Source organism: Phyllobates terribilis, unplaced genomic scaffold, assembly GCF_046119375.1.
Source record: "Phyllobates terribilis strain yellow unplaced genomic scaffold, ASM4611937v1 Scaffold_5__5_contigs__length_657084704, whole genome shotgun sequence".
Taxonomy (NCBI): domain Eukaryota; kingdom Metazoa; phylum Chordata; class Amphibia; order Anura; family Dendrobatidae; genus Phyllobates; species Phyllobates terribilis.
In genome coordinates this window covers 61,202,624-61,229,944 of record NW_027362765.1, presented here as the reverse complement: position 1 = coordinate 61,229,944, position 27,321 = coordinate 61,202,624, and the positions used below count along the sequence as shown (strand labels likewise).

The window sequence follows — 27,321 nt, the reverse complement described above, 5'->3', positions numbered from 1 at the left end:
CATTTGCCTCCAACAACTAAAGAGATAGATCAAAGAACAGCTATGCGCACACCCAAATACATATACTAATACATACATCAACTTTATTTGATAACACATTAAAATACAAGGACAATCACAAAGAATAAAACACTTACAACACTATTAGTGCCAATACGTAATGGTGTCCTGTATCCACACTACCCAGAAACAATGGGTGAGGGTCAAAAAATAGATATGGGCTCTCCCTTCTACAAGCTGTAAGATGAAACCGTAATAATGGGATATGCAAAAAAATTCTAATTAAACATTACCATACAATACTAATGCAGGAATAGCCACCACAAATAGACAAAACAATCCAAAGTGCAAGTGCAAATAAATATACAAAGAAAACAGAAAAAAGCAATATATCCCAGTATGTACAATATATCCCAGTATTAGAATGGAAACACCAGATACAAATGAACATAAGATCATAATAAAAAGAGATCATGTAAAAAATATACTTATGTAATAATGGGGACCCAGGTGTGGCAGGAAAGCCTCCACACGTTACACTGCTACGTTGTCACTGTGTGCCTCCCGACATTCCCAGCTCAGCTACATTATTACTGTGTGCCTCCCGACATTTCCAGCTCTGCTACATTGCCACTATGTGCCTTCTGACTAATCATGAATTGATCAGAAAAAAATTGAATATGCTTGTTCCTGCAGATTTTCCCTGCTGAGGCTGAAGAACTATTTGTATCCCTGAAGCCTCTGTCACTCCAGATCTATTCCCAGTACGGCACCGCCTTCTCCTTCTTGACTGATGGCTCCTTTTTGTGAAGTCACATAGCATAGAGGCTGTGAGTCAAGCAGGAGTCGTCGAGGCTGGGCTGAGAATAGAGCTGGAGTGACTAAAGCTTGAGATCTACATATAGCTCTTTAACCTCATTATCATATCAATTCAAACACTGATTTCTCAGTGATGGACGAACAGACTGGCCATGTAAAGGCAAGGTCGAGCTTCTCTTTGAAAGAGCTACATGCACATGTAATTAGTTGGGAGTGTGAAATCCTGCTGACAGATTCCCTTTACCTTATACAAGTATACAAATAGCCCATATAAAAAAAAAAAAAAACACAAAAAGTTTTTCATATAAAACCCATTCAATAGACAAGGGGTACACTCTGAAGGAAAAAAGGTTCAATGTCCAGAGGCGACATGAGTTCTTTACCTTGAGAACTATTAATCTGCGGATAACCTACCTCAGGACCTCGTCAAAGCAGGGAACGTTCACGGTTTCAAAAAGGATTTATGTGATTACTGAGAATTAAAAAAATTACATAAATGAATAAAAATCTTGATCTGAAGGTCAGTCCAGTCTAATCGACACTAGGATTTAGAAGGGAAAATGTACCCTTTTCGGGCAGTTTGGTTCATACATTATAGTTTTACCCCTTCCCTTCCTTTATAGCCTTTTCATTCTGTGGGTGAATTTACTAACAAGCTTTTCGTAACCATACTAAGTGTGCAGCTATGTATATTCACTACGGTATGTATATTCAAAATACGAGCTCTCCTTCAGCTCCACAGGTTCTAAGGAAATCTCTTAACATCCAATGAAGAAAGCACTAAACACTGACATAAGTTTTAAGAAGCTTAATATTAAACTGTAATGGCATTATCAGACCACCTCTCCCATCTAATCAGAAATCAGGAGTGGATAGAGGATGCTGTACATGATCAGGGCAGTTGCCAAAACCGCCATCTAACGGTCAGTTGGTTTCATCTCATTTTAGGACACGCTGTAAGGCTATGTGCCCACGATGCAGAAATGCTCAGGATTTTTTCCTGAGTGTTTCTGCATCTCCCTGGCAGAAAAAACGCATGCGGATTGTACATGCGGATTGTACATGCGTTTTTCCTGCCAGGGACAAGCACTTGCATTTCCGCATGCGGGTTGACAAGCGCTTTCCAGGCGATTTTAGCATCACTTGGAAAGTGCTTGTCAACTTGGTCACACTATATAAATCCATGCAAACAGCATGGATTTATATAGTGTGACCGTAAAAGAATGGTTAAAAATAAAAAATATATACTTACCCTCTGATGGCCCCCGGTGTCCTGCTTCCCTCCGTTCTCCCTTGCCGGTAGCGGTACACTGAAGGACCCGCCGACGTCAGCGTCGCGTGACCCGTCACATGACTATGACATCAGTGCAGGTCCTTCAGTCCATCGCGAACTGCCGGCATGCGAGGAGGAGTGCATTGGGGGCCACCAGAAGGTAAGTATATATTTATTTATTTTATTTATTTTTTTTTTACAGTTTTCTATGGTACCCGGGTCCCGGAGGAGAGTCTCCTGTCCTCCACACCCGGGTACCATCCGCACATTAGAACGCATGGAATGCGCATCTACATATACAGTGATGCGTAATCCATGCGATCTAATGCAAGTCAATGGCGGCGAAAACACAGCACTTCCGCAAAATAATTGGTAGTGCTGCGTTTTTTTCCGCAATGATAATCCGCAGCGGAAATTTCCGCAGCATATGCGGATTATCATTGGGGAACATGGCAGACCTTCTACCATGTGTTTTTTAAGCGTTTCTGCAGCGTTTTTGCCGCTGCGGAAACGCTTAAAAAACGCATTGTGGGCACTTGATGAGCATTTGATGGTTGACTGTGCAACTGTTTTGATCATGTATTATAATGTTTCTCCACAATCAATGATATCGGGCAGAAGAGAGCAGCATCGGACAAACTCCTTAAGATGCTATTACACTCAGGCTTGGACTGGCCCACAGCAGAACAGGAGAATCCTCTGGTGGGCCACCACCCTCTTATGTGAGCAGTACTTGGCATAAAACACTTGAATCACAGACAAAAACAGCATCTTATTCATTTAACAATCTGCCCAGTTCATTGCTGTATAAATTTGTGATTGAGGATAACGTCATATTTGCATGTAGCTGAAAAGTGGGGCCCGGGAGTTGGTTACTGGTGGGCAGGGCCGCCATCAGGGCATTACTGCCCTTACTGCTGTATGGGGCCCCGCGAGCAGCAGTACAGAAGGGGGGCCCTGGCCAAGTCTGGGCCCCCCTCTTGTGCTTCTGCTCATGGGGACCCATGCTGTAATTAAGTGCCAAGCGCTAGGACGTGCGCCACCTTCTGGGTTCCTTACCGGAGCTGCGTAGTTGCAACAACTCCTTCACGCTTCTCCTGACTTCCGGTCATGTGACAGAGCGTATGCTCAGTCACATCAACAATCAATCAACAATCTTTTTATTTATATAGCGCCAACATATTCCGCAGCGCTTTACAATTCACACAATTTACAGACATTATGGGCACTGTCCCCATAGGGGCTCACAATCTACATTTCCTATCAGTATGTCTTTGGAGTATGGGAGGAAATCGGAGGAAACCCACGCAAACACGGGGAGAACATACAAACTCCTTGCAGATGTTGTCCTTGGTGGGATTTGAACACAGGACCCCAGCGCTGCAAGGCTGCAGTGCTAACCACTGAGCCACCGTTCTGCCCACGTCACATGACCAGGAGTCAGGAGAACCCGGCGGCAGCGGCATTGAGCGCGAGGAATCTGCAGGGATCGCATGAGGGGTAAGTATGACAACTTTATTTTTTTATATACAATTAATTAAATGGGAGTGGGGGGGTGAGCTACACTGCGTATATAAATGTGAAATATTTGATATTGGATTGATTTATAGATGAGTTATTTGAATATTGCTCACTTTACGATAATTGATAGTTGCATGCATTTCCTAATAATCAATTGGTGATCTATATTGTATTCCCGTTCCCTTGTAGACTGTGACTGCTGTACTTTTTCTTATAAAATTTGTCAAGAAAGTTTTAAAAACAAATTGACTTCTCCCCTCCTCTTTGATGTGTAACAAAGCTTGATTTCTCTGTAAAACATTTTTCATGAAAAATCCATGAAAATGGCTTCTGCCTTTATGAACTTTCGAATGTATTTCTGCGTCAAAGGTTTCCCATATTATGAACATGAATATGGTTTCTTCCTTGTGTGAGATTTCTGATGTTTATTATAATCTGTATTATGGCGATAACATTTCCCACATTCTGAACATGAATATGGCTTCTCTGTGTGAGTTCTCAGATGTGAAACAAGATATGCTTTTGCTATAAAACATTTCCCACATTCGGAACATGAAAATGGCTTCTCCCCTGTGTGAATTCTCTGATGTGTTACAAGATGGAATTTCTGCGTAAAACATTTCCCACATTCAGAGCATGAATATGGCCTCTCCCCTGTATGAGTTCTATGATGTTTAATAAGATTTGTTTTTTTACTAAAATATTTCCCACATTCTGAACATAAAAATGGCTTCTCCCCTGTGTGAATTCTCTGATGCATCATAAGACTTGACCTCCCTGTAAAGCATTTTCCACATTCTGAGCATGAATATGCCTTCTCCTTTGAGTGAATTCTCTGATGAACAATAAGACTCGACTTATCCGTAAAATATTTTCCACATCCGGAACATGAAAATGGCTTTTCTCCTGTGTGAATTCTCTGATGTATGACAAGATGGTATTTCTGTGTAAAACCTTTCCCACATTCTGAACATAAAAATGGCTTCTCTCCTGTGTGACTTCTTACATGCTTAACAAGACTTAATTTCCTAGAAAAACATTTACCACATTCAGAACATGAATATGACTTCTCCCCTGTGTGAGATTTTTGAGGTTCCACATCCCTCCTTTTATTTTTCTTCTTCTTAACACTGTGCGATTTATCAAAAAATAGGACCTGTTTAAACGGATCAGATGGCAGATCTTTACTGTGAAAGGCTGGTGATACATCTTGGATAAAGACATGATCTTCACATGTATCTGGCTTGATATCATGATCATAGGCTTTAAAATCTGAATATACAAGCTGTCTCTCTGAGCTCCTGGTACAGTCATCTGCCAAGAATAAAACTGAATGTATTATTTTACAAAACAGTACACTGAAATTATATTAATAATTATATTCATACATTTTTCTAACATTTTTATATATAAGTATCTCGATACAAATTGTAATAAAATTAAGTTTTCAACTTATTAAAGGGGTTTGTCCAACATTAGACTGCAAGTCTGCAGTGACTCTGTGACTCAAACAAAGTTGGAATTGGAGCACTAAATTTAATGTAAAAATCTAAATTTATTGCTATAGAAAATAAACATATAGCAAAAATAATTCTATAACAATAACACAGTGAAAAGAGGTTATTTCAGACAACCATAAAAAATCCCAAGTCATGTGCAATAAATTCAGATAAATATAGGGTAAGTAAGTATTCATCTGTAAAGATAACGTCTTATAAATGGTCCAAGGTATACTTGTAACCATAAGAGGTTTACTATTTTGGTGGGTTAAATAACATTAAACCCTTCTGGTACCGTATAATCACCCACCATACCCTTTCTCAAGACTGAAAAAAGTGATTATCAATAACTATATAAAGTGCTTACTCATAGTGGCTGTATGCTGAACAGACCAGGAAGAAGCCCCTGACGCGCGTTTCGTGGTAGCCTTTTCAAAAGGACCTCCTGGGACCATTTATAAGATGTTATCTTTACAGATGAATACTTACCGTATATTTATCTGTATATATTGAGTTCATCGTCTGCACATGACTTGAGATGTTTCTTTGGTCATCTGAAAAAAACTTTTCACTGTATTATTACAATACAATTTTTTTTTTCTATGTTTATTTTCTATTGCAATAAATTTAGATCTTTACATTGAATTTGGTGCTTACATTTTTCTCTGTTTGGTTGTATATGATTAAGGAGTTTACTCAGTACTATAATTGAATATAACAATTCCACTGGAAAGAATAGTAACTGGGGGGCCATATGTTTTCATAACATTATGTTCCAAGCCTATTTTTTGTGTTTTCGTCCTGTGAATTTGGTATCACTCTATGCGACTGCAGACTTGTGAACCCTTACTGCATGCGCATTATGGGCTGTGAGGGTTCTCTGGTGTCGGCTCCAGGAGCCGGCGGTCATATGACTGCAAGTATGTGATATACATACTTCCGGCCACATTCCGACTAGACATGTCCAGCCTTGCTCATTACAGTTGCATTGAGCGAGCCTGCTTTTACCCTAACGTCGGAAAACCCCTTTAAGGCAGTGGTGGCAACATTAGACATCAAAGCAGGAACAAATAGATTATGATATTAGGCCACTAGATTTTGCGCTTTTCATTATTAACTTCGCTGTTGGAGCAAACCATTTCAGAGGTCCATGTGTACATCTGTACTTTGTTATCTTGGGGACTACAAATTCCTGTTTCTAAGCGAGGCTGCTGAGCAGAGCGGGGGTCTGCATTCTAAGTGTGGGTGGCAGGTAAGTGCATAGTTAAACACAAGATCATAGTTTAACACAAGAGCCTGGTTTGGTGTTTTCCTCACTTGCCTTCCATTGTTTTTTCTACTTTTATCTGTACGGTTTATCCCCATTTAATATGTGCTCCATAGACAATGCTACCACGTGTGCATCTTGTGAGATCTATGCATGCCTTGAACAGCCGTTGGAGGGAGAATATGTCTGCGCTCAATGTCAGCGAGTTAGATGTTTGGAAGCCCAGATACTGGATCTAAATATGCAGCTTGCAACACTCAGGAGCATTGCAAACCTGGAGAGGAGTTTAGAGCTCACTGAGCTTGCACTGGCTGGGGCCAGTGATATAGAGGAGGGTGGAGGTGGGGAAGATCAGGACCCACAAGTAGGTAGCTGGGTAACAGTTAGAAGAAGGGGTAAGGGGAAAAGTGCCAGGGAGCCCAGTCCTGATCTGGCACAGCCTAGTAAATATGTATGTTTGGCTGATATTAGGATTGCAAGCCCAGGATTGGGATCACTGCAGCAGGACATTGCTCCTAGCAACCAGGAAGACGACTGCTGTAGGAAGGAGGGAAATAGGAGTGCTGCAAAGGCCAGACAGATGTTGGTGGTAGGGAACTCTATAATTAGGTGGACAGACAGGGTCATCTGCCGTCGAGAAAGTGAATGCCGAACAGTGTGTTGTCGACTGGGTGCTCAGGTTTGACATATTGGGGATCAGATAGACAAGTGGCTGGGTGGTACACATCGGTACCCATGACAAAGTTAACGGGAGATGGAAGGTCCTTAAAAATGATTACAAAGAATTAGGAGAGAAGCTGAAGCCAGGACCTCCAAGGTGGTGTTTTCAGAAATACAGTCGGTGCCACAAGAGTCACTAGAGAGACAGCATGAGCTTAGGGAGATAAATAAGTGGCTTAGAAATTGGTGCAGGAAGGAAGGGTTCATGGAGAACTGGGCCGACTTCTCTATTGGGTACAGGCTCTACGGTAGGGACAGGCTCTACGGTAGGGACAGGCTCTACGGTAGGGACAGGCTCTACGGTAGCGACAGGCTCTACGGTAGCGACAGGCTCTACGGTAGCGACAGGCTCTACGGTAGCGACAGGCTCTACGGTAGCGACAGGCTCTACGGTAGCGACAGGCTGCACCTCAATGGGAAGGGTGCAGCTGTGCTTCGGGAAAAAATGGCCAAATGGATGGATGAGCTTTTAAACTAGGAAATGTAGAGTCAGTATGGGTAAATGTACATGGGGATGACAATAATGGAAAGCTGCTAATTGGAGTTTGTTACAAGCCGCCTAATATTGCTGAACAGGTAGAGGATGAAATGTTGCAACAAATTAAAAAGGCAGCATTTAGTAAGAGGGTCCTTATTTAGGGGGATTTTAACTATCCAGACATTCAATGACACATTGAATCTCCTGGTGGTGCTAAAATCTATAAATTCTTATCCGCAATTCAAGACAATTAATTCTCTCATTTGGTAGATGAACCAGCCAGGGGAGGTAATCTGCTGGATCTGGTTTGTCAAATAGACCAGATACAATTTCAGATTTACAGGTCAGGGACCATTTGAGAAGCAGTGACCATAATCTGGTAAGTTTCAATATAATTCTCAATCAAACATTCAAAAGGGAAAATGCAAAAACTTGGAACTTTAGGAAAGTGATTTCAACAAATTAAGAGTAGAGCTCATTCCTCAACCAAGAATTTGCAAAAACACTAGTGCACACCTTCACTATCTCACGCCTCGACTACTGCAACCTCCTGCTCTGTGACCTCCCCTCTAACACTCTTGCACCCCTCCAATCTATCCTAAACTCTGTTGCCCGACTAATCCACCTATGCCCACGCTATTCCTCGGCCTCTCCTCTCTGTCAATCCCTTCACTGGCTCCCCATTGCCCAGAGACTCCAGTTCAAAAGCCTAACTTTGGAATACAAAGCCAACCACAACCTGTCTCCTCCATACATCTCTGACCTAGTCTCCCGATACTTATCTGCATGCAACCTCCGCTCCTCACAAGATCTCCTTCTCTCTACCCCAACACATCAGACCCTCGCCTACCGTGGAAACCTTCAAAAAGAAACCTGAAGACCTACCTATTCCAACAAGCATACAACCTGCAGTAACCCTAGCTCCACCATACCGCTGCACGACCAACTCTACCCTCACCTACTGTATCCTCATCCATCTCTTATAGGTTGTGAGCCCTTGTGGGCAGGGTCCTCTCTCCTCGCTGACTCGTTTTTGTTCAAGATTATTGTCATTGTTTTTGCTATGTATACCCCATTTTCACATGTAAAGCGCCATGGAATAAATGGCATAATAAATAATTATAATGCAGACTGGGACCATGTAATGGTAACTGGGGATACTGAACATAAATGGGGCATGTTTAAGGAAATACTACTAGAATTCTGTAGAACATTTATACCTTCTGGTAATAAAATGTCCAGGAATAAAAAGAAACCATTATGGATAAATAAAACAGTACAAAGTTTAATAACACAAAAACAAAGGGCATTAAAAATCTTGAAGGCCGGGAATACAGAAATAGCATTTCAGGAGTATAAAAATCTAAATGAGAAATGTAAAAAAGAAATCAAGCTAGCAAAGTTATCTACAGAGAAACAAATCGCCAGCGACAATAAAATAAATCCCAATTTTTTTTTAATAAATACATCAATGCCAAAAAGAAAAAAACAGAAGGTATAATAACAAGATAATTATGGAGGACAAAGAAAAGGCTGAGATATTAAACAGGCATTTTTCATCCATGTTCACCAACCGTCTGTTCCAGAGATCTTTCAACAAGGCAAAAATCGAAGTTCACAATCTAATATAACTACAGTATTTTTCAGACTATAAGACGCACCGGACCAGGTTTTAGAGGAGGAAAATAGAAAAAAATGTAAGCAAAAAATATGGTCATGATGTCCTGTTAAGGGGGAGGGGGTCTGCTGCTGACACTGTTATAGGGGTAATGTCCCCCAATTCTATTAATATTCCCATCCTGGTATATATGGCCCATTCCTTCCTGTTATACGTGGCCCTCATCCCCATCCCCATCCTGGTATGGATGGCACCCCTCATCCCCATGCTGAGATGTATGGCACCCTTCATCCCTCTTCCTGGTATGTATGGCACCCTTCATCCCTCATCCTGGTATGTATGGCACCCTTCATCCCTCATCCTGGTATGTATGGCACCCTTCATCCATCATCCTGGTATGTATGGCACCCTTCATTCCTCATCCCGGTATGTATGGCACCCTTCATCCCTCATCCCGGTATGCATGGCCCCCCTCATCCGGGCATGCTTGGCACCCGCTGATCCCCATCACGCTGCACACAAAAAATAAAAAAATTATGCTCACCTCCTTTTTCCTCCAGCGCTGCGTCCTGCTCTACTGCCGACATGGATCTCACTGTGTGAGCCGCGCATGGCGTGACTGCCATGTGCCCTCACACTGTGAGATGCTTTGCCGGAATAGTCACTGTTCCCACGTTGGGACTGTGTGCGTGGGGAGCAGTGACCATTCTCTCACCTTAATAGCGCGCACACTGTACCCACAGCGCGGCTCCTGCTGCCGCTCTGCGGTCTGTGTGCCTGCTATTAAAGACCATGAATATTCACTACAATCCACTCCCATGGGCAGGTGCCGTGAGCAGTGAGATCTCTGTTGGCAGCAGAGCAGGACGCAGTGCTGGAGGAGAGAGGAGGTGAGCATAATTGTTTATTTTTTTGTGTGCAGTGTGATGGGGATCAGGGGGTGCCAAACATACCAGGATGAGGGGTGCCATACATACCAGGAAGAGGGATGAGGAGTGCCATACATACCAGGAGCAGCGCTGCAGGTACAGTGTGCGCGCTATTAAGGAAAATGAATATTCACTGATGGGCGAGGGGAGCAGTGAATATTCATTTTCTTTAGTAGCGGGCACAGTGTAGGAAGCAGCAGCGGGCTACAACCTCCTGTGTCCCGCTCCTCCGCCGCTGCCACTCCCCCACAGCCACAGTGTATGTATGTATATAGTTTAACACAAAAAGAAGTATGCCTGCATCTGAGCAAAATAAACATTGACAAATACCCAGGCCCAGATGGTATTCATCTACAAATACTGAGGGAATTAAGCTCAGTAATTGACAAACCGCTGAATCTCATTTTCTTAGACTCCCTTGTAACAGGGGTGGTGCCACATGATTGGAGGATAGCTGATGTGATACCGATATTTAAGAAAGGTAAGAAGGTGGATCTAGGTAACTACCGTCCGGTAAGTCTGACATCAATAGTGTGCAAAGGTTTTGAGGGGATTATAAGAGATGACCTGCAGAATTATATCGCAGAGAATTATAGAATACTGTAAATGATAACCAGCACGGATTCATGAAAGATAAGTCATGTCTAACCTACATGTTGGGGTTCTTTGAGGAGGTAAGTGCAAATCTGGAGGTTGGTAATGCGACTGATGTGATTTAATGGCGCTATGTGTACAGTATTATGCGGCTTCTCTATGAAATATGAGAATAGTGATGTGTGTCTTCTATATTGTGTGATGGTAATTTGCAGAGTATAAGAATTTATAATGTGAGTAGTGCATAGTTCAGAGTAAGCACAGGGTTAAACCTGAGATAGTAGCATGTGTCCCTTTCGAGCCTGTGAGACGCCATACTAGAATCCCGAGTGGATTCAACCAATGCGCCCGCAGCCCAAGGTCTGGCATAGGTGCTGCCCCGCACATCGTGTCATTAGGTGTACAGGGGAAGGTGGACAAGGACCTGCGAAGACAGAAGGTAATGGATCCCAGGTGCACTGCCGAACGGGAAGGAAGATCCCACTAACAGAGCCAGTGGGCGAAGGGATGCTCAAGGAGGAATGAACAGTAGGGCTGAAAATGTGTTGTGCTAAGAAAGTAGGGAATATAAATTGCTGTGCCCTATCCCATGTGTTACCACTTGATGAGCTTTACCTGACCAGTAAACGTTTGCTTCTTGCAACGAACTTGGTGTCCCCTGAATAGTGTGCGGCTGCTCCTTAGGATGGAGGCCTGTAGACAGTGGACGCCTGCAGCCTACAGCACACCTGACAGCACACTGGGACAGGGACACGGTTTTCCTGTAAAGTGCCAGAGTGTAACCGGACAGCAGCTCGGTAATGGCTACCACTCTTGGCCACTTTACATTTGGCAAAGTTGGCAGGATCAGTTCATGTATCAAGAAAACTTGACAGATGCAAGAAAGGATCATGTGAAAACAATAATGTACATTAGCAGAGCCACTGAGCTCACTGATTGGCTGGTGAACTGTTGACGTGAAGTCAGCACTGCAGCCAGTCAGACACTGGGAACACCGGCAGAAACCAGGGGACCAGCAAAGGGGGACATTCATTTACTGAAAGGAGAAGCGCACGTCTAAAAGTGCATCCCAACGCTTCCAACGCATTGTGGTTTGTCACACTGGAACCATGCAAACAAATGAAGTGCCCTCCACAGCGATCAGTCAGCCCATCCATCCATCTCTATTGAGGCTCCACCTTTCAAAACATTAAAAACAATCTAAATTAAAAACACTGCTCAAAAAATAAGGGAACACTTGCACATCACAGTATAACCCCCAACTCAGATAAATTTCAGGGACGTATCCAATAAGGAAGCAAAAGCGATTGTGAACCAATGTCACCTGCTCAGGTGCAAAATAAAAAAAGGAAATAGCAAGATAACTCCCAAAATGGGATATTGAAGATGGTATTACAATCAAACATTCTTTCCTGATCATTCCTGACTGATTCTTCTCTAGTTTGGCGTTTTGCTTGTGTTATTTTTTTTATTTTTATTGAGGAATTTTTTACAATATAATGGGGGGATAATAATAACAAAATACACATATGCATATCCATTTCCAAATCTGAATGTAAACTTCACAAGGGGAGTGAAGATTGTAACGTGGAAAATCATGGGTAATGGAGGGAGGGAGAGAAAGGAAGGGATAAGAAAGAAATCAGTTATGGGAAAAAGAGGGGAGGGGGTAAAGGTATAAAAGGGAAAGTAAATAATAGTAAAGAAATACGATCGGGTTAAAAAGGAAAGGGAAAGAAGAAGGAAGATTAGGGGAGGGGAAGGAAAATAAAAATAAAAGGAAAGACATAGCAACAGATCATCTACATATTGTTAAACCATGGGTGAACAGTAGAAAGTATTATTCAGCAATTCTATTTTGAAAATGTAAAATCTGATAAAGAAATACAAATATGTTTATATGAACGGGCTCTTCTTACCTGAAGGAAAAATTGTGTTCCAAGAGGACCATTTGGAGTAATAACTCTTTAATAAATTATTCCTTAGGGCATGAGATAATTCAAACGAATTCTGAGCTGAAATTTTTTCGATAATCTCAGGAAGAGAAGGGGGATCTATGGATTTCCACTTTGAAGCTATGAGAGACTTTGTGGTAGAAAATATATGTAATGGAATATATCTAATTTCTCTAGGATGTAAATTTGCATCCAGAGATAAGAAATAAAGATGTGGAGGGATTTCTTCCAAAGAATTATCGAGTTCTTTCAATAATTGAAAGATTTCTTTCCAGAGCAACATGATTTTTGGACATGTCCAAAATATATATATGAGGTATACCTTTCTGTCCACAATCCCTCCAGCATAGGTCTGATTGTTTTTCTTGTATTCTTGTTACTACTGCTAACGTTAAGTACTACCTAAAGACCATTGTGGTAGACCAGCTCCTTCAGGATGGCAGGGCCTTAATTACAATGAAAGAAGATCTTCTGTGTCTTTCAGCACAGTCTCAAGAATGTGGAGCAAATATTAAGACTGGGGCCATTATGTGAGAATAGCTGGGTAGGGTTGTAGAAGGGCTTCAACCCAGCAGTGTTATCTGATCATTTTTGTGAAGAGGAGCAGGAGGAGAACTGTCAGAACCCAACAGATTGACCTCCAGCAGCTATAGGCATGCATGCTTCTAACCAAATTGTCATAAACAGATTCCAGGGTCAAGCAGTGAGAAAAATATAAAAGCCAATGTTAGGACATGTCACTAGTCAGTAGCTTATAGGTTTCTTTTTTACAAAATAAATGATAATTAAGAACCTCACATGTTTTAGATATGTAGCAACAGTGGAGCTCATGTATTCATTCAATACTATAGGAGTGCTCGCCTTCTCCAGATTTTTTGGGGAGGACTATGTGTAAAATAAACCACACATGTAGTGACATTGGATAAAAAGTATTAACACCCACATTAACTACTTCATGACTGGTCAATTTTCCATTCTTCTCTAAAGGCTTGTTATCCTTTCTTGATAAGAATTGTCTTGCTCTTCTCCTACTTTGAACTGACACTTTTACCTTGTAGACAAGAATGTTAGAGCAGAGGCCATACCTCATTCTTTTGACCCTATCGACTAAGCTACTGACCTTCAGTTCATCACTGTCCCCAATCATATTCTCCCAGTGGCTCTAGTTTATATCAGCAATGACCAATTCGACTTTGTTGTGGCCAGAGATTGGCTACAGCAATCATGTGTCCTTAAGGCCAGAAAAGAATATATGGACATCACCGTGAATTTTTTCTAAGTAAAAAAAAACCAATTTGCAATTTTATAAATTGAAATTTTGCCATTTATACATCCATTTTTTTCCTAAAAAACTTACAACAATTCACCAAAAAACTGAAGTAGCCAAAGATTGAGTAGAATCTGTGACTTCTCTGCATTTAGTGGTCATTACTCACCTGTGTGGTTATCTGTAGGAATCTCCTCTTTACACCGCTCATCACCCCTCACATATGTCTCTGTAGTATTAATATGGGTCAGATCTTCACCCTAAAACAAATATTGAAAAGTCACATACAGATAAAGAAGTCACAAGAAGAGTAAAGATCATAAATGAACATGAAGACCAAAAATGACATGACAGAATTAGTTATCACATAGCTGCAGGTCTCCTGTATAAATACAATCTGTCAGCTCCTAATTCTAACCAGCAGTCTCCATAACCAGAAAATTGTGAGAAGATCCAGACAACATCTATCGTCTATGATCAGCTTTATCCGGTCACCTCCACGAAGTATAAAACATATACTGAATGGCCACATTATTAAAGACACTCCTCTAGCCACACTTTGGACCTCCTTTGGCCTTCAGAACATCAGAAAAGGAGATTTTTGTGTACTCACCGTAAAATCTCTTTCTCTTAGCCTCTAATTGGGGGACACAGGACCATAGGTGCTATGCTGCTGTCCACTAGGAGGCGACACTATGCTTAATCTGAAAAAGATTAACAGTGGTTCCTCCTCGGCAGTATACACCCCTGGACAGCGTCAGCCATCTTCAGTTTTGTGCAAAAGCAGTAGGAGGAACGTAACATGGATAACATAACCATGCCTATAAGAAAGGCAACTATGTACGAGCTCAAGAAAAAACAATATGAGAACTCAACATAACAACGGCCCGGAACGGGCAACAGGGTGGGAGCTGTGTCCCGCAATTAGAGGCTAAGAGAAAGAGATTTTACGGTGAGTACACAAAAATCTCCTTTACTCTGTCACCTCATTGGGGGACACAGGACCATGGGATGTCCCAAAGCAGTCCCTGGGAGGGAAGCAATGGACGAATATTGTGTAGACAGGCCCCTATAATTGGGGCACTGCCGCCTGCAGGATATGTCTACCCAGGCTCGCGTCTGCCGAGGATTGGGTATGAACCCTGTAGTGTTTGGTAAACGTGTGTAGACTAGTCCAGGTGGCTGCCTTACACACTTGTTGTGCCGAGGCCTGGTGCCGAATGGCCCAGGAGGCCCCTACCGCACGTGTAGAGTGTGCCGTAATACCTGCTGGAAGAGGAGAATTTTTGAGGTGGTAGGCCTCTTGTATGGTGGATTTGATCCACCTGGCAAGGGTAGCGTTGGAAGCTGGTAGACCCTTGCGGTCGCCTTCCGGAAGAAGGAAAAGAGAATCAGACTTCCGGAAGGGCGCAGTCCTAGACACATAGATACGTAATGCCCTGACAAGATCAAGCGTATGCAGAGCCTTCTCCACTCTATGAACCGGGACCAGACAGAGGGATGGCAGTGAAATTTCCTCATTGAGGTGGAAGTTGGACACAACCTTCGGAAGGAAGGATGGAACCATACGGAGAACTACCTTGTCCTGGTAAAAAGCCAGGAAGGGTTGACTGCAGGAGAGTGCTGTGAGTTCAGACACCCTGCGCAGCGAGGTAATTGCCACTAGGAAAAACCACTTTCTTGGATAGAAGGCGGAGTGAGACTTCCCTAAGGGGTTCAAAAGGTGTTTCCTGCAATGCTGTGAGCACCAGGTTGAGATCCCACGTTTCTAGTGGTCGTCTGTAGGGGGGAACCAATCGGGAATCCCCCTGAAGAAATGTCCTTACTTGCGGCTTGTTAGCAATGCGCCTCTGAAAGAGCACTGAGAGAGCTGACACCTGGCTCTTAAGGGAGGCCAGGGGCAGTCTGGCTTCCAGACCCGATTGGAGGAAACCAAGTACCCTGGGGAGAGAATAAGTGAATGGGGTCTGGCCACGAGATTCGCACCAGGTAAAGAAGGCTTTCCAGGTACGGTAATAGATCTTTGAAGAGGTTGGCTTTCGAGCTCTGATCATGGTTGCAATGACGTCAGGCGAGAACCCTGACTGGGTTAAAACCCAGGTCTCAATGGCCATGCCGTCAACTTGAGGGCCCCTGAGTTCTGGTGGCAGAACGGGCCTTGTGACAGAAGATCCGGGCGGTCGGGGAGACGCCAGGGGACGTCTGTTGTGAGCTGCACGATGTCGGCGTACCACATACGTCTGGGCCAGTCTGGTGTGAATAGGATGGTTGGAACGCCTTCTTGCTTGATCTTCCTCATCACTCTGGATATTAGGGGGAGAGGTGTAAAAATGTACAGGAGCTGGAACTGGGTCCAGTCTTGAACCAGGGCGTCCGCTCCTAGCGACCGTGGGTCGTGTGTTCTGGCCATGAAGTTGGAGACTTTGGCATTGAAGTGGGATGCCATTAGGTCCACGTCCGGAGTCCCCCAGCGATGGCAGATCTGGTGAAAAACTTTGGGATGGAGCGACCACTCTCTCGAGTCCATTCCCTGCCGGCTGAGGAAGTCTGCTTCCCAGTTGTCCACACCCGGAATGTGGACCGCAGAGAGAACTGAACCTGTGTCTTCCGCCCAGTGGAGAATGTTTGTCACTTCTCGCATTGCCTGGGCACTGCGGGTCCCCCCTTGGTTATTTACATATGCCACAGCCGTGGCATTGTCCGACTGTACTCTGATGTGAGAGGCTGCCAGTAAGTGATGTAAGGCTCTCAACGCCAGGAAAATGGCACGAATTTCCAAGATGTTGATGGGCATGGTCGCTTCTGCTGGGGACCACTTGCCCTGTTGCTCTGTGGTGTAGGTGTATAGCACCCCAACCCGTCAGGCTAGCGTCGGTGGTCAGAACTTTCCATCGACCCGTGAGAAAGGATTTCCCCTTTGTTAGTGAGGTTGGTTTGAGCCACCAGTGCAGGGACCTCCTGGTTGACTACATCAACTGAAACTCCCTGTCAAGAGAAAAAGGGTTCCTGTCCCATGACTTGAGAATGACTAATTGGAGAGGCCTGAGCTGAAGCTGGGCAAATGGGACTGCTTCTAATGCCGCCACCATCCTGCCAAGGACTCTCATGGCAAACCGGAGAGAACGAGGGGGTTTGCGAAGTAGGGTGCGAACTCCTAAATGGAGAGACAGTGCCTTGTCCTTGGGAAGGAGAACTAGACCCTTGAGGGTGTTGAATAACATTCCCAGGAAGGTCAGAGACTGACTCGGGATTGGTGATGACTTTTGTAGGTTGACTAACCAGCCCAGGCGACTTAGGATGTCGATTGTGATTGAGACGCTGAGTTCGCAGTCCTTGAAGGTGGAAGCCTTGACGAGTAGATCGTCCAGACATGGAACGACTATTATGCCTCTAGAGTGCAGGACGTCCATGGTGACTGCCATGACTTTGGTAAACACTCTGGGAGGAGTGGCGAGTCTGAACGGGAGAGCCACGAACTGGTAGTGTTCCTGGTCGATTGCGAACCTGAGAAATCTCTGATGGGCGGGCGCGATTGGTATATGCAGGTATGCGTCTTGAATGTCTATGGAGGCGAAGAATTCTCCTTTCTCCATGGACGCAATGACGGATCGAAGGGGCTCCATGCGAAAATTACGTACCCGCACATATTTGTTGAGCTGTTTTAGGTCCAGTATGGGCCGTACGCTGCCTCCTTTTTTGGGGACTACAAATAAATATGAGTAGAACCCTTGGAAGCGCTGGGGACCGGTACTATGACTCCTGCTTGAAGAAGCGAGGAGACCGCGTGGTGAAAGGCAAGAGCCTTGGCTGGCGGTTTTGGGGGAACAGACAGAAAGAATCTGTTTGGCGGGTTGGAAGTGAACTCTATCTTGTATCCTGAAGACACTAGTTGCCTGACCCACCTGTCTTCTGTAATAGGCAGCCAGACTTGGTGAAAGAGCGAAAGACGGCCGCCTACAGGTGGAGTGTCTTCCGGAGTCCGTGAGTCATGATGAGGAGGAAATCTGAGATTTTCCTTCTTTAAATTTTGACTGGCCTGCCCTTGATTGCCAGGTCTTGTCCGATTTTTGCGTCGACCGCGAGTTGTTATTTTGTGCTGGTCGCGAGACGGAAGAGTTCTGAAAGGATCTGAATCGTGCTTGATTGCGCTTTTTGTAAGTATGTTTGGGCTTCAGTTGGGGGAGAGAGGTACTCTTACCCCCGGTGGCATTGGATATCATTGTGTCCAACGGTTCACCAAAAAGCCGACCACTGAGGTATGGGAGGTGTGTGAGGGACTTCTTTGAAGCTGCATCTGCTTTCCATTCCCGCAGCCAGAGGATAAGCCGAATCGTGATGGCGTTTGATGCTGCACCCCTTGCAGAATCCAGAGCTGCATGGAGCATGTAATCTGCTACAACTGCTATTTGGGCCGCTTGGTCCAACAGTTCAGGGGTAGAAGCTTGTAGATCAGTTTGTAAATTTTGGGCCCAGGCCAAGATGGCTTTGGCAGCCCAAACTGAGGCAAAGGCGGGAGCCAGTAAGGCCCCTGCGGCCTCGAAAATTGAACCAGCCATGCGTTCCACCTGCCGGTCTGCTGTGTCCCTGAGGGTTGAGCTATCTGGCAGTGAAAGGAGTGTCTGTGCTGCTAGTCTGGAGACGGGGGATCCAATTCAGGTGGATCTGTCCACTGTTTGGTGACCTCCTGTTGGAAGGGGTACCGAGCCTCCAGATATTTGCGATTAGTAAACTTTTTCTCAGGTTGTGAGAACTGCTTTTTAAGGATCGCTTTAAACTCTGGGTGGTCAAAGAAGACCTTAGGCAGTTTCAGGACTCCTTCAAAGGAAATTTTATGTCCTGGTGTCTCCAAGGGTGGGTTGGAGATGTCCAGCACCCGATGGATGGATGAGATTAGATCATCAACTAGCACTGTATTGCCAGGGGGGATAGGGATTAGAGACCCTTCGATTTCCTTGTCTGAGTCGGAATCACAGATGTCTTCCGAATCCTGTGCATCACTAAGGCGTCTCCTGCTAGGAGAACCGGAGCGGAGGCCTTCTCTGGTCAGGGATGGCTGTGGGGATCTGCATTGTCTGTCCCTGTCAGGGGACGGTCTAGATGAGCTGGGAGTACGGTGTCTCTCACTGGAAGGGGACGACCGTGTGGTATGGGATGACGCAGATGAAATTGACCTGTGGGTCCGCTTGCGTCCCGACCTAGACGTGGATGTGCCCGTGCCATCATGTGCCCGAGTGGAACTCTCCCTTTGCTGAGTAGTGTTCATAGCCGAGGCATGACTCTGCAGAGCCTGAAGCAATGTGGATGTGAGGTTATCTATAGACTGCGTCATAGATTGTGACATCTGAGTGACCCATTCCGGTGTGGTATTAGGCACCGAAGTATTGGCAAGGGCTTCATGGGGCTCTGGCACAGCAGTCTGCATGCAATCCAGGCAGTGTGTATACGTGCTGCCACTAGGGAGAGTATTACTGCAGGCTGTACAGAGTGCATAATAGCAGTCTTGCCTGGTTTTCTTGGACCTTGAGCCCGTCATAGTATACAGGGGTGGCTATGCAGAGGGGGCCAGTAATGCAGAGAAGCTTATAGGATTCACAGCCGAGTGAGAGACTCCAGCTGTGATCTTACCCCACCAGTGTGCCTCTTAAATCCAGCGCTGTAGATCCACAATCCTGTGCCCCCCGGAGATTGGCTGTCGACCGGTAACTGCAGGGTTAATGATCCTTCAGCAGATAATGGCCGCCGGAGTGTGGAAAAGAAGGTGGGCGGAGAGCTGAAAAGGGCGGCAGTATGCTGAAAAACGCCCCCCTTTCAGTTCGTCTCCGCCCCTTCTATGACACTGTATAGAGTCATATTTGTCATCCGGGGGGCGGAGAGTGGGCGGCGGCTTCGGCTAGGCCGGAGCCGTGGTGTAAATTTATAACCGATGCCCAACAGGGCTCCAGGCCGGCGTGGTAGTCCGGGAGGGTGCCGGATCTGAACTGGATCCCCCCGGTTTTAACGGCAGAGATGGCGGTATCAGCGTAAGGGGGGCCCTTAAAGGGTCCCCCTGAGGCACCATAGCGCTGGTGCCAGCAGAGAGACAGGGCTGGGAAGGCCTGTGTCTCTGTATGCCTTGTCTGCCTGCACTGTCCCCTGGCCCCAACAGGGGTCTACAGCAGGGCTGGGATTCCTGGAAATCTGTGCAGAGTGTCAGCTACTGGGAGCTGCAGATTGCTGCCTGCACAGGGCCTACCTGAGGTGTCTCAACCTAATATCCCCCAGAGGGGGATTAGGGAGGGTGCTGCTGTCACCATCAGGGGGCTGCTATCCTAGCCTCGACCTCAACCCAGAGACCAAAAGGAATTGGGGAAGGAGGGGGGTCTCGACTTCGGACCAGCACCCGAGGGGCTGGGGAAGGAGCGACATGGTAAGGAGACGTCTCGACTTCAACTGTGCACCCCATAAAAGGGGGCAGAGGAAGGAGCCATGCCGGGAGTCTCGCAGGAGACCCACTTATCTTCATCTGTATTTCCGTCGTAAAAATAAAAATCGGAAAAAAAATGGAGTAAAAATCTTTAGGTGTGCCTCCTTGCGACACTAAGCAATAACTGAAGATGGCTGACGCCGTCCAGGGGTGTATACTGCAGAGGAGCCACTGTTAATCTTTTTCAGATTAAGCATAGTGTCGCCTCCTAGTGGACAGCAGCATAGCACCCATGGTCCTGTGTTCCCCAATGAGGCGACAGAGTAATGTTGGCTTGTTATCAAATCCACTAATGGTTGAAATATGTCTGTAGTAATATTGTCCCATGAGGACAGGATAATTACATGAAAGAACTAATATATTCTAAAACAGCCCATTCTACTTCGTCCCATAAATGCTCTATAAGATGAAGATCTGGCGACTATGAAGGCTAAAGAAGCAGGGAAAACTCGATGCCTTGTTCTGAAATTAGTCAACAACGATATGACAAACGTAGCATGATGCATTGCCCTTCTGCCATAAAAAGACGAACTTGGTCGACTACAATGCTTAGGTAGGCCCCAGTATCCAAACATACAGGTATCAGAGGATCCACTATGAGCCAAGAAAACATTTTTATTACTCCACCAACCTGAAATGTTGTCTCATGACAAGCAAGGTACATGGACTCATGCTGCTTGTGCCCAATTCTGACCCTCTCATTAGCAACAGAAAACTGGATTTATCTGACCGCACTATGTTTTCCTCTGCGGTGTGATATTATTTCTGTTCTCTTTTTCTCATTGAAGTTGTGCCTTTCTGTTTCCTTTAACCCCTTAATAACATCTGACGTACTAATACGCGTCTGTGCCCTGGGACTTAAGAGCCAGACCCGTATTAGTACGTCATCGCGATCGCACGGGCGCGATCGCCGCCGGGTGTCAGCTGATTGTCACAGCTGACACCCGGTACTATGTGCAGGGAGCGGTCCTGCACCGCTCCCAGCACATTAACCCCCGCGATGCTGCGATCAAAGTCGATCGAAGTCGATCGCGGCATTGCGGGGGCAAGGGGAGGTGATCGGCGATACTCACATCCTCTTCCGGCTTCCAGCGCAGTCTGCAAAGGCTTCCCGGGTGTTGCCATGACGACCCGATGTCGTCATGACAACATCCGGGTCACCAGAGAGCAGGAAGATTGCTTGGACATGCGCAGTGCATCTCCAAGCAATCTTCACACTGTGCACTTCTGACAGCCTTCATGGCATAGGGATGGTGCTCCATTCCTGTGCCATGCAGGCGATCAGAAAAAAAAAAGTGAAAGTCCCAGAGTGGGACAAAGTAATAAAGTGTATAAACTGTGTGAAAGTGGAAAAAAAAAAAATGTGCAAAAATATTATAAAAAAATAAAAAAAATAATACACCAAAAATAAAAATATAATGTACCCATCAATAAATATTATTATAAAAAAAAAACAATAAAAGTACACATATTTGGTATCGCCGCGTCCGGAACAACCTGACCTATAAAACTGTCCCACTAGTTAACCCCTTCAGTGAACACTGTAAAAAAAAAAAAAAAAAAAAAACGAAGCAAAAAACAATGCTTTATTACCATACCGCCAAGCAAAAAGTGGAATAACACGCGATCAAAAAGACGCATATAAATAAAAATGATACCGCTGAAAACGTCATCTCGTCCCACAAAAAACAAGCCGCCATACAGCTCCATCAGCCGAAAAATAAAAAAGTTATAGCTCTCAGAATAAAGCGATACTAAAAAATATTTTTTTCTATAAAATAGCTTTTATTGTGTATAAGCGCCAAAACATAGAAAAATGATACAAATGTGGTACCGCTGTAAACGTACTGACCCGAAGAATAAAGCTACCTCATCAATTTTACCACACGCGGAACAGAATAAAAAAAAAAAAAAAAAAAAATTCCTGAATTGTTGGTTTTTGTTTATTCTGCCTCCCAAAAATCGGAATAGAAAGCGATCAAAAAATGTCACGTGCCTGAAAATGGCACCAATAACAACGTCAAGTCATCCCGCAAAAAACGAGCCGTCACATGACTGTCTGCCAAAATCTGGAAAAATTATAGCTCTCAAAATATGGCGATGCAAAAACTAGATTTTACAAAAAATGCGTCTTTTAGTGTGTGACAGCTGTCAGTCATAAAAACCCCATATGATTCTGGCATTGCTGTAATCACACCGACCCGAAGAATAAAGTCGTCTAATCACTTATACCGCACAAGGAACGGCGTCAAAAATAAACTCTTGGGTTAGGATTGGGCTAGGGTTAGGGCTGGGTTTGGGGCTAGGGTTGTGCTGGGGCTAGGGTTGTGCTAGTGTTAGGGCTGGGGTTGGGATTTTTTTCAAAAGTAAGAAAAAAAGATGACGATATGGCGACTAGTGTTGAGAGCAAGTGCTCGCTACTTGAGTTTGCATCGGGTGCTCTGGTATGCATTGAGTATCGTGGGTATTTGAGTGACATGCTCGAGTCTCTGCCCCATATGCTTCGCGGCCAAAAAACTTTACGGGGATTGCCTGCCATGCACGAGCGATCCCCGCATGGTTTTTTTTGGGTGTCTAATAACCGTGAAACATGCGGAGCAGGGACTCGAGCATGTCACTCGAGCACACGCTGTACATGGTGCATACCTGAGTACCCGATGCAAACTCAAGTAGCGAGCACTTGCGCTCAAGAATAATGACAACTTATTCAATATGATGACCTAATGTAAACAAATTCTGTGCCGTACCTCTGGGTTCAAAATGTTCACTATACACCTTAATAAAATCCTTGAGGGGTATAGTTTCCAAAATGGGGACACTTGTGGGGGAGCTCCACTGTTTAGGCACATCACGGGCTCTCCAAACGCGACATGGTATCCGCTAACAAATTGAATGGAAAATCGGCTCAAATTGTTAGCGGACACCACATTGCGTTTGGAGAGCCCCTCTGTGCCCAAACTTTGGAGCTCCCCCACAAGTGACCCCATTTTGGAAACTAGACCCCCCAAGGCACCTATCTAGATGCATAGTGAGCACTTGGAACCCCCAGGTGCTTCACAAATTGATTCGTAATAATGAAAAAGTGAAAAAAAAAACACTTTTTCATTTTTATGAATCAATTTGTGAAGCACCTGGGGTTCCAAGTGCTCACTATGAGTCTAGATAGGTGCCTTGGGGGGTCGTTTCCAAAATGGGGTCACTTGTGGGGGAGCTCCAAAGTTTGGGCACAGAGGGACTCTCCAAATGCAACATGATATCCGCTAACAAATTGTCGGCTCAAATTGTTAGCGGATATCATGTTGCATTTGGAGAGTCCCTGTGTGCCCAAACATTGGAGCTCCCCCACAAGTGACCCCATTTTGGAAACTAGACCCCCCAAGGCACCTATCTAGATGCATAGTGAGCACTTGGAACCCCAGGTGCTTCACAAATTGATTCATAAAAATGAAAAAGTGTTTTTTTTTTCACTTTTTCATTTTTACGAATCAATTTGTGAAGCACCTGGGGGTTCCAAGTGCTCACTATGCATCTAGAAAGGTGCCTTGGGGGGTCTAGTTTCCAAAATGGGGTCACTTGTGGGGGAGCTCCAAAGTTTGGGCACAGAGGGGCTCTCCAAACGCAATGTGGTGTCCGCTAACAATTTGAGCCGATTTTCCATTCAATTTGTTAGCGGATACCATGTTGTATTTAGAGAGTCCCTGTGTGCCCAAACATTGGAGCTCCCCCACAAGTGACCCCATTTTGGAAACTAGACCCCCCAAGGCACCTATCTAGATGCATAGTGAGCACTTGGAACCCCCAGGTGCTTCACAAATTGATTCGTAAAAATGAAAAAGTGTTTTTTTTTTCAATTTTACGAATCAATTTGTGAAGCACCTGGGGGTTCCAAGTGCTCACTATGCATCTATAAAGGTGCCTTGGGGGGTCTAGTTTCCAAAATGGGGTCACTTGTGGGGGAGCTCCAAAGTTTGGGCACACAGGGGCTCTCCAAACACAACATGGCGTCCGCTAATTATTCAAGCAAATTTTACAATCAAAAAGTCAAATGGCGCTCCTTCCCTTCCGAGCCCTGCCATGCGCCCAAACAGTGTTTCTTCCCCAAATATTGGGTATCTGCGTGCCCAGGGGAAATTGCACAACAAATTTTGGGGTCCATTTTTTCTTGTTACCCCTGTGAAAATAAAAAAAATTGGGTCTAAAGTAACATTTTTGTGAAAAAAGTTAAATGTTCATTTTTTTCTTCCACATTCAAAAAATTCCTGTGAAGCACCTGAAGGGTTAATAAAGTTCTTGAATGTGGTTTTGAGCACCTTGAGGGGTGCAGTTTTTAGAATGGTGTCACTTTTGTGTATTTTCTGTCATAAAGACCTCTCCAAGTGACTTCAAATGTGATGTGGTCCCTAAAAAAATGGTTTTATAAATTTTGTTGGAAAAATGAGAAATCGCTGGTCAACTTTTAACCCTTATAGCTCCCTAACAAAAAAAAATTTTGGTTACAAAATTGTGCTGATGTAAAGTAGACATGTGGGAAATGTTATTTATTAACTCTTTTGTGTGACATATCGCTCTGATTTCAGGGCTTAAAAATTCAAATTTTGAAAATTGCAAAATGTTCAAAATTTTCGCCAAATTTGCGTTTTTTTCACAAATAAACGCAAGTGATATCGAAGAAATTTTTCCACAATCATGAAGTACAATATGTCACGAAAAAACAATCTCAGAATCAGGGGGATTCGTTGAAGCGTTCCAGAGTAATTACCTCATAAAGTGACAGTGGTCAGAATTGTAAAAATTGGCCCGGTCATTAACGTGTAAACCACCCGCGGGGCTTAAGGGGTTAAACAGCAATGGCACTGAGATTGATTGTCTGCTGTTGTAGTCCATCTGTGCTCAGTAACAATGAGAGTATTCAGATGTGTTAGCTGGAAACCAATTTGCATGACTGTGAACAATTCTTGACAGCTTCCTTAACAAGTTTACATCAACAGGATCCCCTTTCATGAAAAGGATTTGATCACAACATTCTTATCATACTCTTGACATTTTTGTATGTAAAAACATTATCATCAATTTTTGACATACTGATCTTGGCTAATCAAGCAGTGATGACCATGCCTCATAGAAAATCACTCAGATCGCTATATTTTCCCAATCTGATGAGAATTTACGCTGAGACATATCTATGGAAAACAAGCCACATGATCATTTGCTGCACTCCACAAACACTGGTCTAATTTCCTTGCTGAAGACATTTTGATCATGATGAGGTCGGTGTCTGTATTAATACTGGTAGATAAAACCAGACTGAACACAAGACCTTCACAGCCTTCTACACATCATATGGGAGATCTCATGACACCTTCTCTCCATCTACCTGACGATCTTGAGGAACATCGGGATCTTCTTGTTTACAGTTCAGTAGAAGAAGAGGACGGGGACATCTCTCTGGTGTTGTCCTCTTACTGGATGGATCTGGAGGAAACACATACAGGGACTGAATTTATTCTTTACATACAGATAATTATAGGCCGTGAGTATTTAGTCCTGTCTATTACCTGGTGATGTGAGGGGCTGGGTAACCTCCATCATGACGTTCTTGTACAGATCTTTGTGTCCTTCTAAATACTCCCACTCCTCCATGTAGAAATAGAGGGTGACATCCTGACACCTCATGGGAACCTGACACATACAATGATACAGTCATCCCCCCGATGCCTTCATAGCGTTACTGTATAATGTCCCAGCATTCCCAGCAGTGTCACCTCTCCAGTCAGCAGCTCAATCAACTTGTAGGTGAGTTCTAAGATCTTCTGGTCATTGATGTCCTCATGTATCAGGGGGTGAGGTGGAGGTCCTGTGATTGGGCTCAGGGGTCTTCCCCATCCCTCAGACACAGGGGCCTGACAACGCTCACTAGAGGTCTTCTTCACTACTGTGTAATCCTGGTTATGGAGAGACACATTAATAAATCTCACTACAGACATATCCAGAGTCCTCACCTCTCCAGTTCTGTCCATCTGTTATTCCCATAGATAAGAATGATGTAATGTGACGTCATCAGAATCTCTCACCTCTCCAGTAAGCCGGAAGAGGATCTCTAGGGTGAGGTGTAATATCCTCTCCGCCATCTTGTCCCTGTCCCTATCCATCCTTGTTGGGTCAAGCACTAAACTTCTCTTATATAGAAGATCTCCACTGAGAGGATCTGATATTAAAGGGACCTGAATGGGGAGAAGATGACGATGTAACATCATATAGATCCCATATAAGAAATCTCCAGCAATAAACTATTGAGAGAAGTCAGAAGTGCAGTAAACCTAATCTAGTAATCCATTTATCATTGAGGCTTCTCATAATAGATGTAAATAACTAATCTGAGGTCTGATTCACATACAGCATTATCACACATGGGACTACAGAGGCTACATAAATATTTTTTTATTAGAGCAGTATTCTCTTGAGCAGCTCACAGCTCTGCAGTCTACTTACTTCCTGGTTGCGGAAGGCTAAGCACTTAAGTGACAGTACTGGTCAGTTTCCTTCTGTTATTGTCATTAAGGCTGCACTGTTATCACTATATTTGCATACAGTGTCGAAATGGGGTGCCAGGGGACACACCAGTATTATGGGCTTTGGGGGCAACTATTTATTTACATGAAGATATCGCATTACCCTCGTCCACAAGTTTACCTATGCTTCTACAGAGTAATAAACTAGGCAGTTTGTTAAAAAAAATTAGATGTTCCTTCTTATTTGTACATAGTGAATCAAGTGTATTGTGACAACTACTGCTCTTCTAGTGGGGTCAGAGCTCACTCCTGTACAGAGGCCCACCGGATTGACCTGTTCCCAGGTGGGCTAGTCTGAGCCTGTAGAGATAACAAGGAATTTGATCAAGCAAAAAGCTCAGGAAAGTGA

At 44.3% G+C, this 27,321-nt stretch overlaps 2 protein-coding genes across 2 annotated transcripts in view; both read right to left on the bottom strand.

Moving 5' to 3' along the window:
• Positions 1-617: 617 nt before the first annotated feature.
• The window catches only part of LOC141272039 (uncharacterized), a 59,963-nt gene continuing 33,259 nt past the window's right edge, over positions 618-27,321 (bottom strand). The window contains exon 8 of the mRNA XM_073682328.1: positions 618-4,691. Within this exon, the coding sequence (XP_073538429.1) occupies positions 3,993-4,691 (699 nt within the window). The 3' untranslated portion in view covers positions 618-3,992. The remainder of the gene's footprint in view (positions 4,692-27,321) is intronic.
• On the bottom strand, positions 10,138-26,620 carry LOC141272030 (gastrula zinc finger protein XlCGF66.1-like). Its single transcript, XM_073682315.1, has 6 exons — positions 26,475-26,620; positions 26,166-26,345; positions 25,959-26,082; positions 25,778-25,875; positions 14,110-14,200; positions 10,138-11,896 (listed from the first exon to the last, which is right to left on the bottom strand). Exons 1-6 carry the CDS (start codon positions 26,550-26,552, stop codon positions 11,859-11,861), a joined length of 609 nt encoding a protein of 202 aa, XP_073538416.1. The 5' UTR covers positions 26,553-26,620; the 3' UTR covers positions 10,138-11,858.

Excerpts from the sequence above, each read along its gene's own strand:
- LOC141272030 (XM_073682315.1), bottom strand. The coding sequence starts at position 26,552 with ATGGATAGGGACAGGGACAAGATGGCGGAGAGGATATTACACCTCACC. Across the intron at positions 26,346-26,474 it reads TCTTCCGGCTTACTGGAGAG|GATTACACAGTAGTGAAGAA; the intron begins GTGAGAGATTCT and ends CTCCATAACCAG. Across the intron at positions 26,083-26,165 it reads TTGAGCTGCTGACTGGAGAG|GTTCCCATGAGGTGTCAGGA; the intron begins GTGACACTGCTG and ends TGTATGTGTCAG.